We start from the raw sequence: 14,438 nt of genomic DNA, 5'->3' as shown, positions 1-14,438 counted from the left end.
CAGATATTTATGCAAAAAATGTGAACATCGATCATTTCTTCTTGTGAAGCAGAAGTCGGGTCGAGAAAACGCATTCAAACAGCGACATCGGATAGCTCACCTTTTGCGTGGTTAAAAACCTCAAATGCTCAGGTCGCAGTTCTCATTTGCTTTCCGGTCGTCGAGGCGAGAAGACACATTCAACCAGTGGCATCGGAGAGTGCACCTTCTGCGTGGTTAAAAACCTGAAACGCTCAGGTCGCAGTTCTCATTTGCTTTCCGGTCGTCGAGGCGAGAAGATAGATCCAACCAGCGGCACCGGAGAGTGCACCTTATGCGAGGTTAAAACCCTCAAACGCTCAGGTCGCCGTTCTCATTTGCTTTCCGGTCGTCGAGGCGAGAAGACGCAGTCAAGCAGCTGCATCGGATAGTGCACCTTCTGCGTGGTTAACAACCTCAAACGCTCAGGTCGCAGTTCTCATTCGCTTTTCGGTAGTTGTGGCGAGAAGTCGTCTTAATGTTTCAGAACTTTATCCCAAAAATTTTCAAGTAATTATATGCATATTTTCATGCGTATGGAAGTAATCATCATGATTTGAAATCCCCTCCTGAAATTTTCTAGGTACGCACTTGATGACGAATCTTTTAATGTAATTGTATACAAATCAGATATTTTTATCTTGACGAATTAAGTTCGATAATATATGTCTAATAAAAAAAATTTCGAAATCAAAATTGATTAAAGTGTGAAAAAATACTACAATTATCAATATTATCAGGTTTGAAAAGTAGTTTAATATAATTAAAATACTAACGTGATTACTATATTTAAATCTATATCATATTTGAACAGTTTTTATGTATGACCACACACACATTTTTTAATAAATTTTAAGATGGTGATGAGCAACATCGCACCAGGATTTTCAAGAAGTAGAAAAAAAACTTTAGAATGATTAAATAGTTACAGATACTTTTTCCCGCTTCTGAAAACCGAATTATCAAAATTGTTCCATACGCCAAGGAAAGTAATTAAACATGTTTCAGAAAACACAACTGCCAAAATATGTAGGGTTCAATATTCTTACAAAATTGTATAAATATTATATTGAGATCGGGAAATTATCGTAGAGGTAAGGTTGCGACGCCTTTACTCATGTGATTGCGCAGAGAACGTACGAAGCGTTGTGCATTCATTTCTGCCACGGTACGTAAATGCGCGAACGAGTTGTTCCTTTCCTGGTCGTCAAGTGTCCGTTTTAGGAATTTTTGAAGAATTTTTTTCTTTGTCACTACAATCAGATTTAACAAGAATATCAAAAACAGCATAGGATTACCGGGAGACGAGTTCGTCTGTTGTTTTTTATTTTAATAGATTCTAAATCATCAATGTTGTTAAAAAGCTTTGGAACAACGGAAACTTTATTTTTAACTTTAGACTTATTTCCTTTCCGGGTGGATGCAGGCAATTTTTTGAAGAATATAAATTAACTATGCTAAATTAGTCTTATTGTATATTCCTGGTTTGAAAAAGTCTTGACAAAGACTGATTTTGCTGTAGTCCATAAAAAGATTGATTATCTCGCAGAATAATTCTTTCGATAGTCAGCCTTGAAAAAGTCGATGACGAACCGTAAAATGTAGTACTGATCACCACAGCGATTTTATATCGAAGACATACTGCTATACTGCATTTATTTTGAGTATTGTATTGTACTATTTTTGTTTCTTTTTCACAGAACCTTGAAACCACCAGACTCTGTTCCGATAGTAAATAGTGGAAAAGCACCAGAGGACCTTCCAGAATATGACATAGGTGAATACAAAACAGGTACAGACTCGGTTACTGCAGCATATACTGGACCGGGCGAAGGATTAACAAGTATTCGTAGAGTACGTGTTCATTTGTTTGCTGATTCCGAAATTGACTTTATTGATACTATAAATGAACATGAAATTCAAAACGAGAGAGGTGTTTCTAAGAAAGTCACTAATACTCTTTCAAACAATTTTGGAACAGATTCCAATGCTAATAAGAGGCTTCATCAACGTAATGACAACTCTAAAACCCAATATAATATCAAATACGGTGATAATGAATCTTTGTACTCAGCAAAGAAACGCGAATTGCAACTGTTACATAAATCTAATGATCAAATCATTGATAATACAGAGATTCGAGGCACTCCAGATGACACTCCTATTGATCCGATTGCTAATGTAAAAAATTGGAATCTACCAAACGACAATGCTTACGGAATATCTGTTTCACTATATGAGAAAAACCTTTTGAGTGGCGAAAATGTAGGAAATCCGGTAGCTGATTGCTTTGGAATCCTAGTTAGAAATAACTGTTGCATAATGGCTTTAGCAGATGGTGTCAATTGGGGTAACGGTGCTAGGCTCGCGGCACAATGTGCTGTTCAAGGGTCGATAGATTATTTGAATTCAGCCATATTTGGAATACATCTCAGTAAGTATTTTCATACATAGTGTAATTTTTGCCATTTTTATTCGAATATTTTTTCATCGTTTGAAGTGAAGTAAAATATTGTAGAATCTGAAATGTCAAATATTTTATATGTTTCAACTTCTTTCTGGTAATTCTGTTGGTAAGAGATGTAATAATATGAGATTCTCGTAAATCTACTGTTTCATCTAGATGATAATTCAAAAATAGTTATGTAAGTGGAATAACTGGGCTCGCGTGAACATTGATTACACTGCAAATGCACTTCTCGGAATATTGATCATTGAGTAAAATAAGAGGATTGTTAAGTTTGTATTGGCATATATAAAATAAGTATAACGAGAAATAAACCGAACACATGTTACCGGTTCTTTAACTGGCATGATTATTCACTATAGGGGGTCGTTAGACCGGGTGTCATTTAAAAAAATCAAAACAAACCGCGCTAAATTTATCGGTCAAAACGCCAAGTGGCCTTCCTTCCAAAATTTATAGTATGCGGAAAAGTGCAGTATTTTCGTCCTGCTTGATAAAAACCAAAGACGTCATATTAACAAGATATCCAGCTATCACTTTTTCCGAGCAAATCACTGGCAACATCCTTTCTTACGATTATGGCGCCCTCAGGCGCGTCCCCATCGAATCTCATACATAGAAGAAGGGGAGAGAGATGTCAAATTCATTCGCGCCGAAATAGCAGCACTGCGCACCCATACAATTGACATGGTATCAAAGACATCATATTAACAAGATATCCAGCTCTCACATTTCCCGAACAAATCATTGGCAACATCCTTTTTTGCGAGCATGTCGCCCTCAGGTGAGCCCGCATCGAACCTCATACATAGAAGTAGAGGAGAGAAATGTCAAATTCGTGCGCGCCAAAATAGCAGGGCTGTGCACCCATACAATTGACATGACATGTTGAATGAGACGCCGTGCGATGGCGTTGCTGAACTGAAGATTGAGATCGCTCCAAGCTGACAGGGTCTGCATGGTATGTTGAATGTGATGCTGTGCAATGGCATTGTTGAGCTGAAGATTTATTTCGCTCAAATCTGAAAGGGTCAAATTGAACTGCTTAATGCAAACTTAAACAGTTCAACTCGAACCGCTTAGCAAACGTAAAGTTAATCTATACTTTATGTTTCGTCTTCGACTCGTCAGTACATAACAGTTTATGTTGAACTGTTATGTAACCTAGCAGCTCAACATAAACCGCTAGGCAGACATAAAGTTTCTGCTACTTACAGAACACTTTTTTTATTTGCGCCGAAGTGCAACGTCTTTACTGTCGTGCCGAACGTAAAGTTAATGCTATTTGCAAAACACTTTTTAATTTTCTCCGAAGTGCCATGTCTTTGCTGACGTGCTGAACGAAAACGTTATTTTTGACTAATACTAACCGATTCAGGTATGATCAAAAAAGGCATTCGTAGTAATATTGTTACTCTCGCTAAAGCTGATTGTTTAGAGCAAATCGCGATTCGTATCAATTACGCTTCTGTGTCACTAATATTGTGTGCTATTTACCTACCACCAAATTCTAATATCGCTTTATATGAACAACATGCTGCTTGTATAAACAACCTGTGCAATAGGATCGGAGATCGTACTAGGGTGATTGTACTTGGGGATCATAGTTTACCGCTGCTGAATTGGAGCTTTGATGAAGATATTGGTAGTTTAATTTCGTATAATGCATCTTCTGATCTTCTAACTTTATCCCGGGCAAAAAAAAGAGAAAATAGACTATGATTTTGAACATTGCAACTTGGATACTTTGAATGTGGGAGTTTCGCAAATCAATTGGTTGGATATTTTAACTTTGGGCTCACTAGATGAAGCGGTATGTAGATTCTATTATGAGTTGGACTTAGTTTTTCAACAATACGTTCCCCGAAAGAGACGAATAAGTCGACGTCAGTGCAGGCGACCATGGTGTAATGCGAAGCTCCGTAATGCCCGTAATAGATTAAGGAAGGCTCGTAAACGTTATTTTCGCACTACAAGTGACGACGATCGATCGCATATTCGTGACATAGAGCGTCAATTTGAGGTTTTGAATAATTCGTGTTTCCATTCATACGTATCTCATATTGAGAACTGTCTGAAGGATGATCCCAAGCTGTTTTGGAATTTCGTGCGTAATAAAACAACTAGCCGTGGATTTCCGGAATGTGTTAACTATCAGGGACAATACTCATCGTCAGCCGAGGAGTCAGCAAATCTATTCGCGTCTTTCTTTCAAAGTGTTTTTTTTACAATGTGAAATGCATTTACGCACGGAGTGTGGGACTCTCCACAGGACTACCCAACTGTTGATTGGAACTACCCACTAAAAAACCCCCGGCACCACCGCTAGGTATTACTTCGGGGTGGAAGGCTATTGGTGCTCACAGCACCCTCCCAAGATTTATGCAGAATGGGGATCAGCATCCTGATCTCGAGGGATCGACCAGTTGGATGACGAGGTCGGTCCAGTGATGCCGGCTGAAGGGTAACTTCCAGTTCACTGGCGCCTCGACGACCCAAAACTGATGCTACGTCGCGGAACTACTTGACTAGTCTCCGTTAAAAGATCTAGTCTACACCGACGAAAGGTTCCTCGACGAGGGAAGTCCTCCCGAACCGTCGCTTACGGTACGCGTCTATGACCCGACCGAAGGGATGCCTAAGTCGATCCAATGATTCCGGTTGGAGCGTGACTTCCGATTGACTGGCGCTCAGACGAAATGCTCGATTTTCGACCACGGTTCCCCTTTTATACGGTTCAGTTGAAGATATGTCTGACTACCTCAAAATCGTCGTCCTTGCGCGAAAAACTCAAGTATATATATATATATATATATATATATATATATATATATATATATATATATATATATATATATATATATATATATATATATATATATATATATATATATATATATATATATATATATATATATATATATATATATATATATATATATATATATATATATATATATATATATATATATATATATATATATATATATATATATATATATATTTTCAGATTCATATATTCAGAAGTGTAATGTGATATGTGTTAGTTTTATTCGTGTTCACGTCATACCACATTACCTTTTTTTGTAAATTTTACCCCGTTACTCTCGAATCGGAAGTTCGATTCGGGTAAAATTAATAGCAGTTTATGGGACTGAGAGACCTTTCATTTGAAGCCAAATTTGTGAAAAACGGTTCAGCCATCTTCGAGAAAAACGAGTACATACACATATACACACACAGACATTTTGTGTACTCTACAAACTGATTCGAATGTTATATGACACCTGTCCATCCGATCCCCGGTTCAAAAATTGGTTTTTTGCATAACCTTTTTGTATGAGAAAGACATAAAGTGCTATTTCGGTTACGTCAAGCCTTGGTATTACATTCCTGTAGTGGAATTTGACCTTCTGTTTCAACAGATTTCGCAGTCGATTTAAAGTGTACAGAATCATTGCATGGCTGGTGCTACGATCCTACTGACACTTTGAACGTGTTACGTCACTTATATCATCGTATCTCCGGATCTCTAAACGTAATCAATAGTAGTTTTCAAACAAGTTTGAGCTAGCTTAAATCGGGTCCGTAATCCGAATCACGCCCAGAAATTCTCCGATTTCATCGAGCTGAGTTACACTTTATTCAACTAGGGGTGTCAGATGCTCCTATCAACTGTCGCTCCATAACCAGAACGTAAATAAGATTCGCATCACATTTCATAACAATGAATCTCAATACTAATTTCATCAGATTATTATAGGTACATGCATTTTATTGAAATTATTGTTTTTGTTTTCAGTATCTTCGACAAAGGATATATTTGTCAGCCTAGTAAGGAGTTTTTGGGAAGCCCATTCTTATATCATAGAAGCGGGTGGAGCGCTTACTACGCTTTCTGTTGTTGTAGTTCTACCATTGTTGGAAAATAAAGAAAAACATGTAGTGTGCTGCTGCAATGTCGGCGATTCTTTAGGTTATGTATACTCCAAAAAATATGGAATAAGAGAGATAACACAAGGTATGTGCATTTATTATGGGTTTAATTCAAATACTTACGAAAACCAAGCCTTTCCCTTTTTCTGTGAAAAACGATTGTTGAAATATTGCACTGCTTTATTATAGTATTTGGCTTTAGGTAGACTACGTATGTTCGCTTTTTAATCTTTTGGTGACGTTATGTTAGTGCTAAAGACTCACATGTATGTACACGGATAAAAATTCATTCCAGGCACCATGATTATAAAATCATGAAATTATAAAACATGTTATCTCATGAACTTACTTACTCATTCAGTCGTAGACCACGCGGGTCTCTGCTGTATACAGGAGGCGTCTCCATTCAACTCGGTTCATGGCTGTTCGCCGCCTGCCTCGGTAGCTGCGAAGGGTCCGCAGGTCGTCCTCAATTTGATCGATCCATCTTGCCCGCCGCGCCTCTTCTTCTTATACCGGTCGGATCATTATCGAGAATCATTTTAAGCGGGTTGTTCTCCGACATTCTAACAACATGCCCGGCCCACCGTAACCGCCCGACCTTGGCCGTTTGGACGAGGGTTGATCCTCCCAGCAACTGGTGCAGTTCATGGTTCATTCGCCTTCTCCACGTACCGTCTTCCATCCGCACTCCGCCGAAGATGGTTCGCAACACCTTCCGTTCAAAAACACCTAGTGCGCGTTGATCCTCCGCAAGCATTGTCCAGGACTCATGCCCGTAGAGAATAACCGGTCTAATCAGCGTTTTGTAGATAGTTAACTTCGTACGACGGTGAATTTTGCTCGATCGAAGCGTCCTGCGCAGTCCAAAGTAAGCACGATTTTCTGACAATATGCGTCTCTGAATTTCTTTGCTGGTGTCATTATCGACATGCCTTTCATGTACTTTGTCTTTGACACATCGATGTCTAGTCCGATCCGCTTGGCCTCAGCTTTTAGTCCGATGTACGTATCTTCCATCTTCTCATAGTTACGTGCTATAATATCAATATCATCAGCGAAACCAAGTAGCTGGACGGACTTTCTGAAAATCGTGCCACTCTCTCCAAAGCAATGTTGAATAGCAGACACGAAAGGCTTGCCGTAGCCCTCTGCGTGTTTCGAAGGGACTCGAGTTTATCCCCGATACTCGAACAACGCACATCACTCGATCCATCGTAGCTTTGACCAATCGTATCAGTTTGTCCGGGAATCCGTAGTCGTGCATGATTTTCCATAGCTGTTCTCGATCGATTGTGTCGTAGGCTGATTTGAAATCGATGAATAAGTGATGTGTGGGCACATTGTATTCGCGGCACTTTTGCAACACCTGGCGGATGGCGAACACTTGGTCCGTGGTAGCGCGAGTTAGCAACGGAGCTACCCGAACGAGGACAGCGAGAATTGCTGACGAACACGTTAGCATCGGCGCCAGCCTGACGGGACAGACAAGAACGCTGACGGAACATTTCGCACCTGAAGACATCGATCTATGGGAACGGAGAAAAGTCACGTCCACTAAAAAGTGCAATTTGACATTATGAGCTGTAGATACAATTGAATTAAAGAATAAAGTCAGTTTAATTTTTGCAAGTGAAACGAGCGGTTGTGCTTTTTTAAAAAGACATTTAGATTAGTGAAAACTTAACTGGAGGCTCCGGCGAGATCCTCGTGGACGGGAATAGAATAAGTGATCGTGTAGTGAAAAAAATCCTTTAAGAAAAAACTTAGTGACAAAATTCTTCAAAATTGATTAGTGCTAAGTGCTGGTTATAAGAGCCAGGTCACAAACCGGTTAAAGGAACCGGAACTATAGATCACGAAGCGAGTGGTGAGACACTGTGTCGCTGGACCGATCGGCACCGCTGGACCGGAGTAACGTGACGTAAAACGGAGCAACCCAAACGTGCCTGCTCACCGATTCCCCCGCCCCGAGGACAGCCAACAAGAAAGACCAACGGACCAAATGTTGGCCGCACCCAGGACACGGTCCTTAATGTAAGTCATAATAAATATTTTTTATTCAACAAATAGTGAATCAAAAAGATAAGTGTTAATTAAAGTGACTGATTTTTCCTGATCAGTAAAAGTATTCCAAGTAGACATTGAATCGTTTTTAACCAATTGAAAAATAAATTTACAAACAATGGCGAACCCAATGCCAGCTTTAGCTCCAGAATTGACCATGCAACAATTCATTGAGCTTGGGAGATTACCTGATTTTGTAAAGGATCTCCAACCTTTCGACGGAAGGCCGGTTGAATTGTTATCCTGGCTGACAGATGTTGAAGGAATTTTTGATATGTACCGAGAGGCCGGAGCGACTGTCTCTCAAACACAGTTAATTGAAAGATCAATTAGAAGGATGATTAGAGGCGAGGCCGCTGATGTTTTAAACTCTAACAACATTACTTATGACTGGGGGGAGATTAAAAATACACTAATACTTTACTATAGAGATAAGCGTGACATAAAAACGCTCGATTATGAACTCACTTCGATAAAAAAAATCAGCAACCGAGAGCTTGAGTAGTTACTACTCTAGAGTGAATGAGTTGTTATCTTCGCTCATCGCTCAAATTCAAACCGAAGAAAAGTATTGCCTGCACGTCAACTCCCACATTGACTATTTCAGGGAAAAAGCTGTAGACGCTTTCATTCGTGGCTTAGAGAAACCGCTTTGCCATTTATTAAAAACTTTTAACCCCACTACACTAAGTCAAGCATACCAATTCTGTCTTGACTATTTCAACATGGATTCAAGATCAGCACCTTACCGAAACGAACATAACACCCCACATCCTAAACCAAGAGACTTTGAGGTACCGAAACTTCCACCTCGGCCACCTCCGAGAAATCTTCCTCCTCCTTTAATGCCATATACAAGAGGCTTCCAGACAAATCCCTTCATGTCAAGTCGGCAACAGTTCTCTCCGAACACATTTTCCCAAAATCGCCAACCATTCTCACCGAACCCATTTGCTCAAAACCGACAACAATTTCCTCCGAATAGGCAACAATATTATCCCAATACATTCCAAAGACCAGAACCAATGGAGGTCGACCAAAGTTTACGATCTCGCAATATGAACTACGGAAACCGACCGCAGATGGACTTAAAACGTCCACATCCGCCGTCGTACCAAATACCTCCCTTCAAGAGACAGGCACACCCCGTGGAAAATTCATTTGAATATGTCCAAGGTGATTTCTTCGACGATCACGAACATGATTATTATCATACGTTCGATCAATATTACAATCATAATGATTATCAAGATTTTCAACCACCGACTCCACCGAACAATGAAAATAGTAACACACCGGCCGAACAACATCAAAACAATTTTGACGAACCCGAACCCACGACATCTAATACAACGAATTTTTTAGAGTGGAATCCAAGTTGGTGAGGCCGATATTGCCGTACATCAACTTGAAGACGACAAATGGATGCTTCCCTTTTCTAGTGGACACGGGAGCAAACATCAATTTAATTGACCCAAAACTGGCATGGTCATACAAAGCTTCAAGGCCATACAACTTTGATGCCGCTAATATAACTTGTGCTAATGGCACCTTCAACGCTACTTCAGCAATCGACATCAATTTCTTTTACCCTAAAATAAATCATGTCGCTAAATTTTTGTTACATAAATTTCATTCATATTTCTGTGGAATCATTGGAACCGAAATATTAACCGCTTTAAACGCGACCATTGACTTTAGCAACAAGACATTGACTTTGTATTCTGGCAATGAGAAACTCGTCGTCCCATTGCAAGAATACGTTCAACCAGAAAACTCAACAAATAACATTTTCCGTACAAAGCATCTCTCCGAAGAAGAACATGTCAAATTAAATCAGATTCTCGAAACTACGAAAGAAGTTTTTCACAAACCCAACGAAAAATTAACTTGTTCAACAAATGTTGAATGCATCATTAACACTGCAGATGACATTCCAGTACATCAAAAAATATATCCTTACCCTGCTGCTTATGCAGATGAGGTCAAGAAGCAAATCAACAAACTTTTAGATGATGGTATAATTCGACCATCGCGATCCGCCTGGACAGCACCGGTTTGGGTCGTACCAAAAAAAACCGATGCGTCGGGCGAAAAAAAGTTCAGAATGGTTATTGACTATCGGAAGGTCAATGAGAAAACCATTGCTGACAAATATCCAATGCCAGAAATCAGTTATGTTTTAGATCAACTAAAAGGCCAAAAATATTTTACGACACTCGATCTAGCATCTGGATTTCATCAGATAAAGATGAGAGGAAAAGATATCGAAAAAACAGCTTTTTCAATCAATAATGGAAAGTACGAATTTACCCGGATGCCATTCGGCTTGAAGAATGCTCCCGCAATCTTCCAGCGAGCAATTGATGATGTCTTAAGAGACCACATAGGAAAAATATGCTATGTGTACATCGATGATGTCATCGTATTTGGAAAATCACTAGACGAACATTTGATAAATTTGCAAACAATTCTAGAAACACTAAATAACGCAAATCTAAAAATTCAATTAGATAAATGTGAGTTTTTACATTCTGAAATTGAATTTCTAGGATTTATTATTGGCACAGAAGGAATTAAACCTAACATCAAAAAAATCGAGGTGATAAATAATTACCGTGAACCTAGAAATCTCAAAGAACTCCGCTCTTTCCTTGGAATGATGAGCTACTACCGAAGATTTGTAAAAGACTTTGCAAAAATTGCAAAACCTCTTACAAACCTTCTACGGGGGGAGAGCAATCCCGCATCGAATCGTAAAATTTCTTTGAACGAAAATGAAAAACGTTGCTTCGAGAGGTTGAAATTGTTACTATCCTCGTCCGACATTCTAATTTACCCAGACTACAAAAAACCATTCCTTCTAACAACGGACGCATCCGATTTTGCCATCGGTGCAGTCTTATCTCAAGGTGAGATTGGCAAAGATAAGCCAATACATTTTGCCTCTCGCACACTGACACAGACTGAAGAGAGATACTCGGTACCCGAAAAAGAAATGCTTGCTATTCATTGGTCTTTACAAGCATTCAGAAACTACTTATATGGCGCAAAATTTAAAATCCTGACAGACCATCAGCCACCCACGTTTGCCCTTTCCCCTAAAAATACGAACGCCAAACTGAAGAGATGGAAGGCGTATTTAGAAGAGCACGATTATGAAATCGTGTACAAGCCAGGAAAGGCGAACGTTGTAGCAGATGCCTTAAGTAGGATCGTATGCTCCATGACGGGAACACAGCATTCCGCCGGTACGAGCGACGATTTCTTCATAGTATAAACTGAAGCTCCAATTAACTCATTTCGCCACCAGGTGATCATCAAGAAAGGACCCGACAAAGTAACGACAGAACGACCATTCGACTCGTACACAAGAATTACTGTCCATATAAATGATATTAATGATCAATCTATTTTGCAGATACTGAAAAACCATTTTAATCCTAGTAAAGTTAGCGGGCTGTTAACAACAGAAGAAATTATGGGTAAAGTACAGGAGGTATATAGGAAACATTTCGGACACCAGAGATTATTGAAAAACCGCTTCGCACAAACACAACTCGAAGACATCCAGGAAGAGGACAGTCAATGGGCTGTCATCCGAAAAGAGCATCAAAGGGCTCACAGGAACGTCGAAGAGAATAAACTTCAAATTCTAAAAAGATTCTACTTCCCCAGATTAAAACAAAAATTACGGGATTTTATTGTTAACTGTCAGATCTGTAATGAAAACAAATATGACAGAAGACCAATAAAATACCCAATCCAGGCAACTCCAATTCCAAACGCTCCTTTCAAAATAGCTCACATCGATATCCTATTCCTTGAAAGCGGTCATTTTCTTACATACGTAGATAAATTTTCCAAATTCGCTCAAATAAAATCCATACCCTCCAGAGCCGCCATTGATATTGTCCCAGCTGTGAAAGAAATTCTTCTGAAGTATAATCCTCCAGAAATTTTAGTTATGGACGGAGAAAAATCCTTTGCAACAGGAGACTTGGTAAACTTTTACAATGCTTATCATATTAAACCTTACGTCACAGCAACAGGGCGAAGTGAAATGAACGGCATTGTGGAACGTTTCCACTCTACCATTTTGGAACTATATCGAATAACTAAACACGAAAATCCTGAAAAATCAGTCACCGACCTACTCTCCTTAGCACTCCATAAATACAATTCCTCCATCCATAGTTCCACAAAACACACTCCTTACGAAGTCATACTACCTTCTCCTCGCACACCCACGATAATAGAAAATGTTTTCAAAAACATTACAGAAAAACAAAAAAAGGATTTGGACTTCCATAATAAGATCAGAAAACACACAGAAATAGACGGTAACCAGGACGTATACGAAAACGCTAGACAACGACTAAAACACAAAAAAGGTTCAAGCAAAATAGAATTAAAGAAGTAAATAAAAGTACAGTAACTATGGATGATGGAAGAAAAGTTCACAAAAAGGATATAAAGATTAGAAAGATCTGACCAGGTTTATCTTTCCTCTTTACAGAGTATTCATACTATTGGAGATATTAGCAGGCGAAAAATTGGAAATCAAAAGAATAGATCATCTCCCTATAATTTTATTTCATTCAGGAACAGCTAGGATACAAATTTCAGCCCATTATTATGTACACCACTTCAATGTTACGGCCTTAAGAACACATGTAGAAAATCTCAGGATACAATTTGATGAATTAAAATCTAACCAGTTTACAGAGCTCACAATTCAGAAATTCGAACAAATTTATCAAACCTTACACAATTTAGCACCTTCTAGAAGACAAAGGCGCTGGGACAGTCTAGGAACAGTTTGGAAGTTTATAGCAGGTAGTCCCGACGCCAATGACTTAAAGATAATAAATTCTTCCATCAACGACCTTATTTCCAGTAACAATCAACAAGTTAGAATAAACCGAGCCTTAAACTTACAGATGAAAGAACTAGTATACAAAACCAAAGAAGCAATAGAGCTTTCAAACACAAAATCAACAGAAATATATTCCATTAATATTTTCCTCAATTTAAGATATTTGTCAGAAAAACTAGAACAAATCGCAGATAGCATATCGTTAGCTAGAACCGGAAACCTAAATGAAAAAATTCTTAGTCAGGAAGAAGTAAACATTTTGTATCAAAATATAATCAACCAAAATGTCACAGTTCATAATGTCTTGGATGCACTCAGTTATGCAGACACCACGATTGCCACGAATGGCAAGGAATTAGCTCTCATCATAAAAGCTCCCATATTGGATAAAAGGATATTTAACAAAGTTCACATCTTTCCTGTCATAGCCAACCACAAGCAAATACATCTGATGAAAAGAAACTACCTAAGTCACGAAACTGGCAATTTCATCGTTAATTCATTAAAACCTGATATATACAAATTAGCCGAAACTGTAATCGACAATTCCAGATGCATTCCCAGCCTACTCTCTGGTCAACAAGCAGACTGTAATTATACAATGAACCCGACTGAACACGAAATCATCGTTATAAATGATGAAAATATCATCTTAAACTCTAACAAGAATATCTCATTCACATCAAATTGTGGAATCATCAACCGTACTCTAAGCGGCACATTTCTAATAACTTTTCAGGATTGCGAAGTAAACATTAATAATATCAGTTACTCTAACCGAATGCAGGACATAGTTAGTAAACCAATTCAGCTTCCCCTGGAAGGCCTCACAATACACAAACAATTCACCATAGCCAACCTAAGTTTAGAACACTTACTCAATTTACACATGGAGGCCAGAAGAGAGATGGATTACATCCGATTAAATCAAACCAGTATTCAATGGCCAGTTTGGCCTGTTTTTGGGGGACTCATTTCTCTCCCATGTATGATAATAGTCATCATGGTTTTATTCAAAATTTTCTCCTGCAGATCAACCGTTTTTAAAATACAGCAAGTAACAGAGACCAC

General features: G+C 38.8%; 1 protein-coding gene across 2 annotated transcripts in view; it reads left to right on the top strand.

Annotated features, from left to right (window-relative positions):
- Window positions 1-14,438, top strand: part of LOC131437845 (PP2C-like domain-containing protein CG9801) — a 168,941-nt gene that overhangs the window by 81,720 nt on the left and 72,783 nt on the right. For both annotated transcript variants that reach the window (XM_058607462.1, XM_058607461.1), the window contains 2 exons: window positions 1,719-2,452; window positions 6,288-6,506. In XM_058607462.1, the coding sequence (XP_058463445.1) occupies window positions 1,719-2,452; window positions 6,288-6,506 (953 nt within the window). The remainder of the gene's footprint in view (window positions 1-1,718; window positions 2,453-6,287; window positions 6,507-14,438) is intronic.

The sequence above is a fragment of the Malaya genurostris genome, chromosome 3 (genome assembly GCF_030247185.1).
Source record: "Malaya genurostris strain Urasoe2022 chromosome 3, Malgen_1.1, whole genome shotgun sequence".
Lineage (NCBI taxonomy): Eukaryota > Metazoa > Arthropoda > Insecta > Diptera > Culicidae > Malaya > Malaya genurostris.
This window is presented reverse-complemented; position numbering and strand designations above follow the sequence as displayed.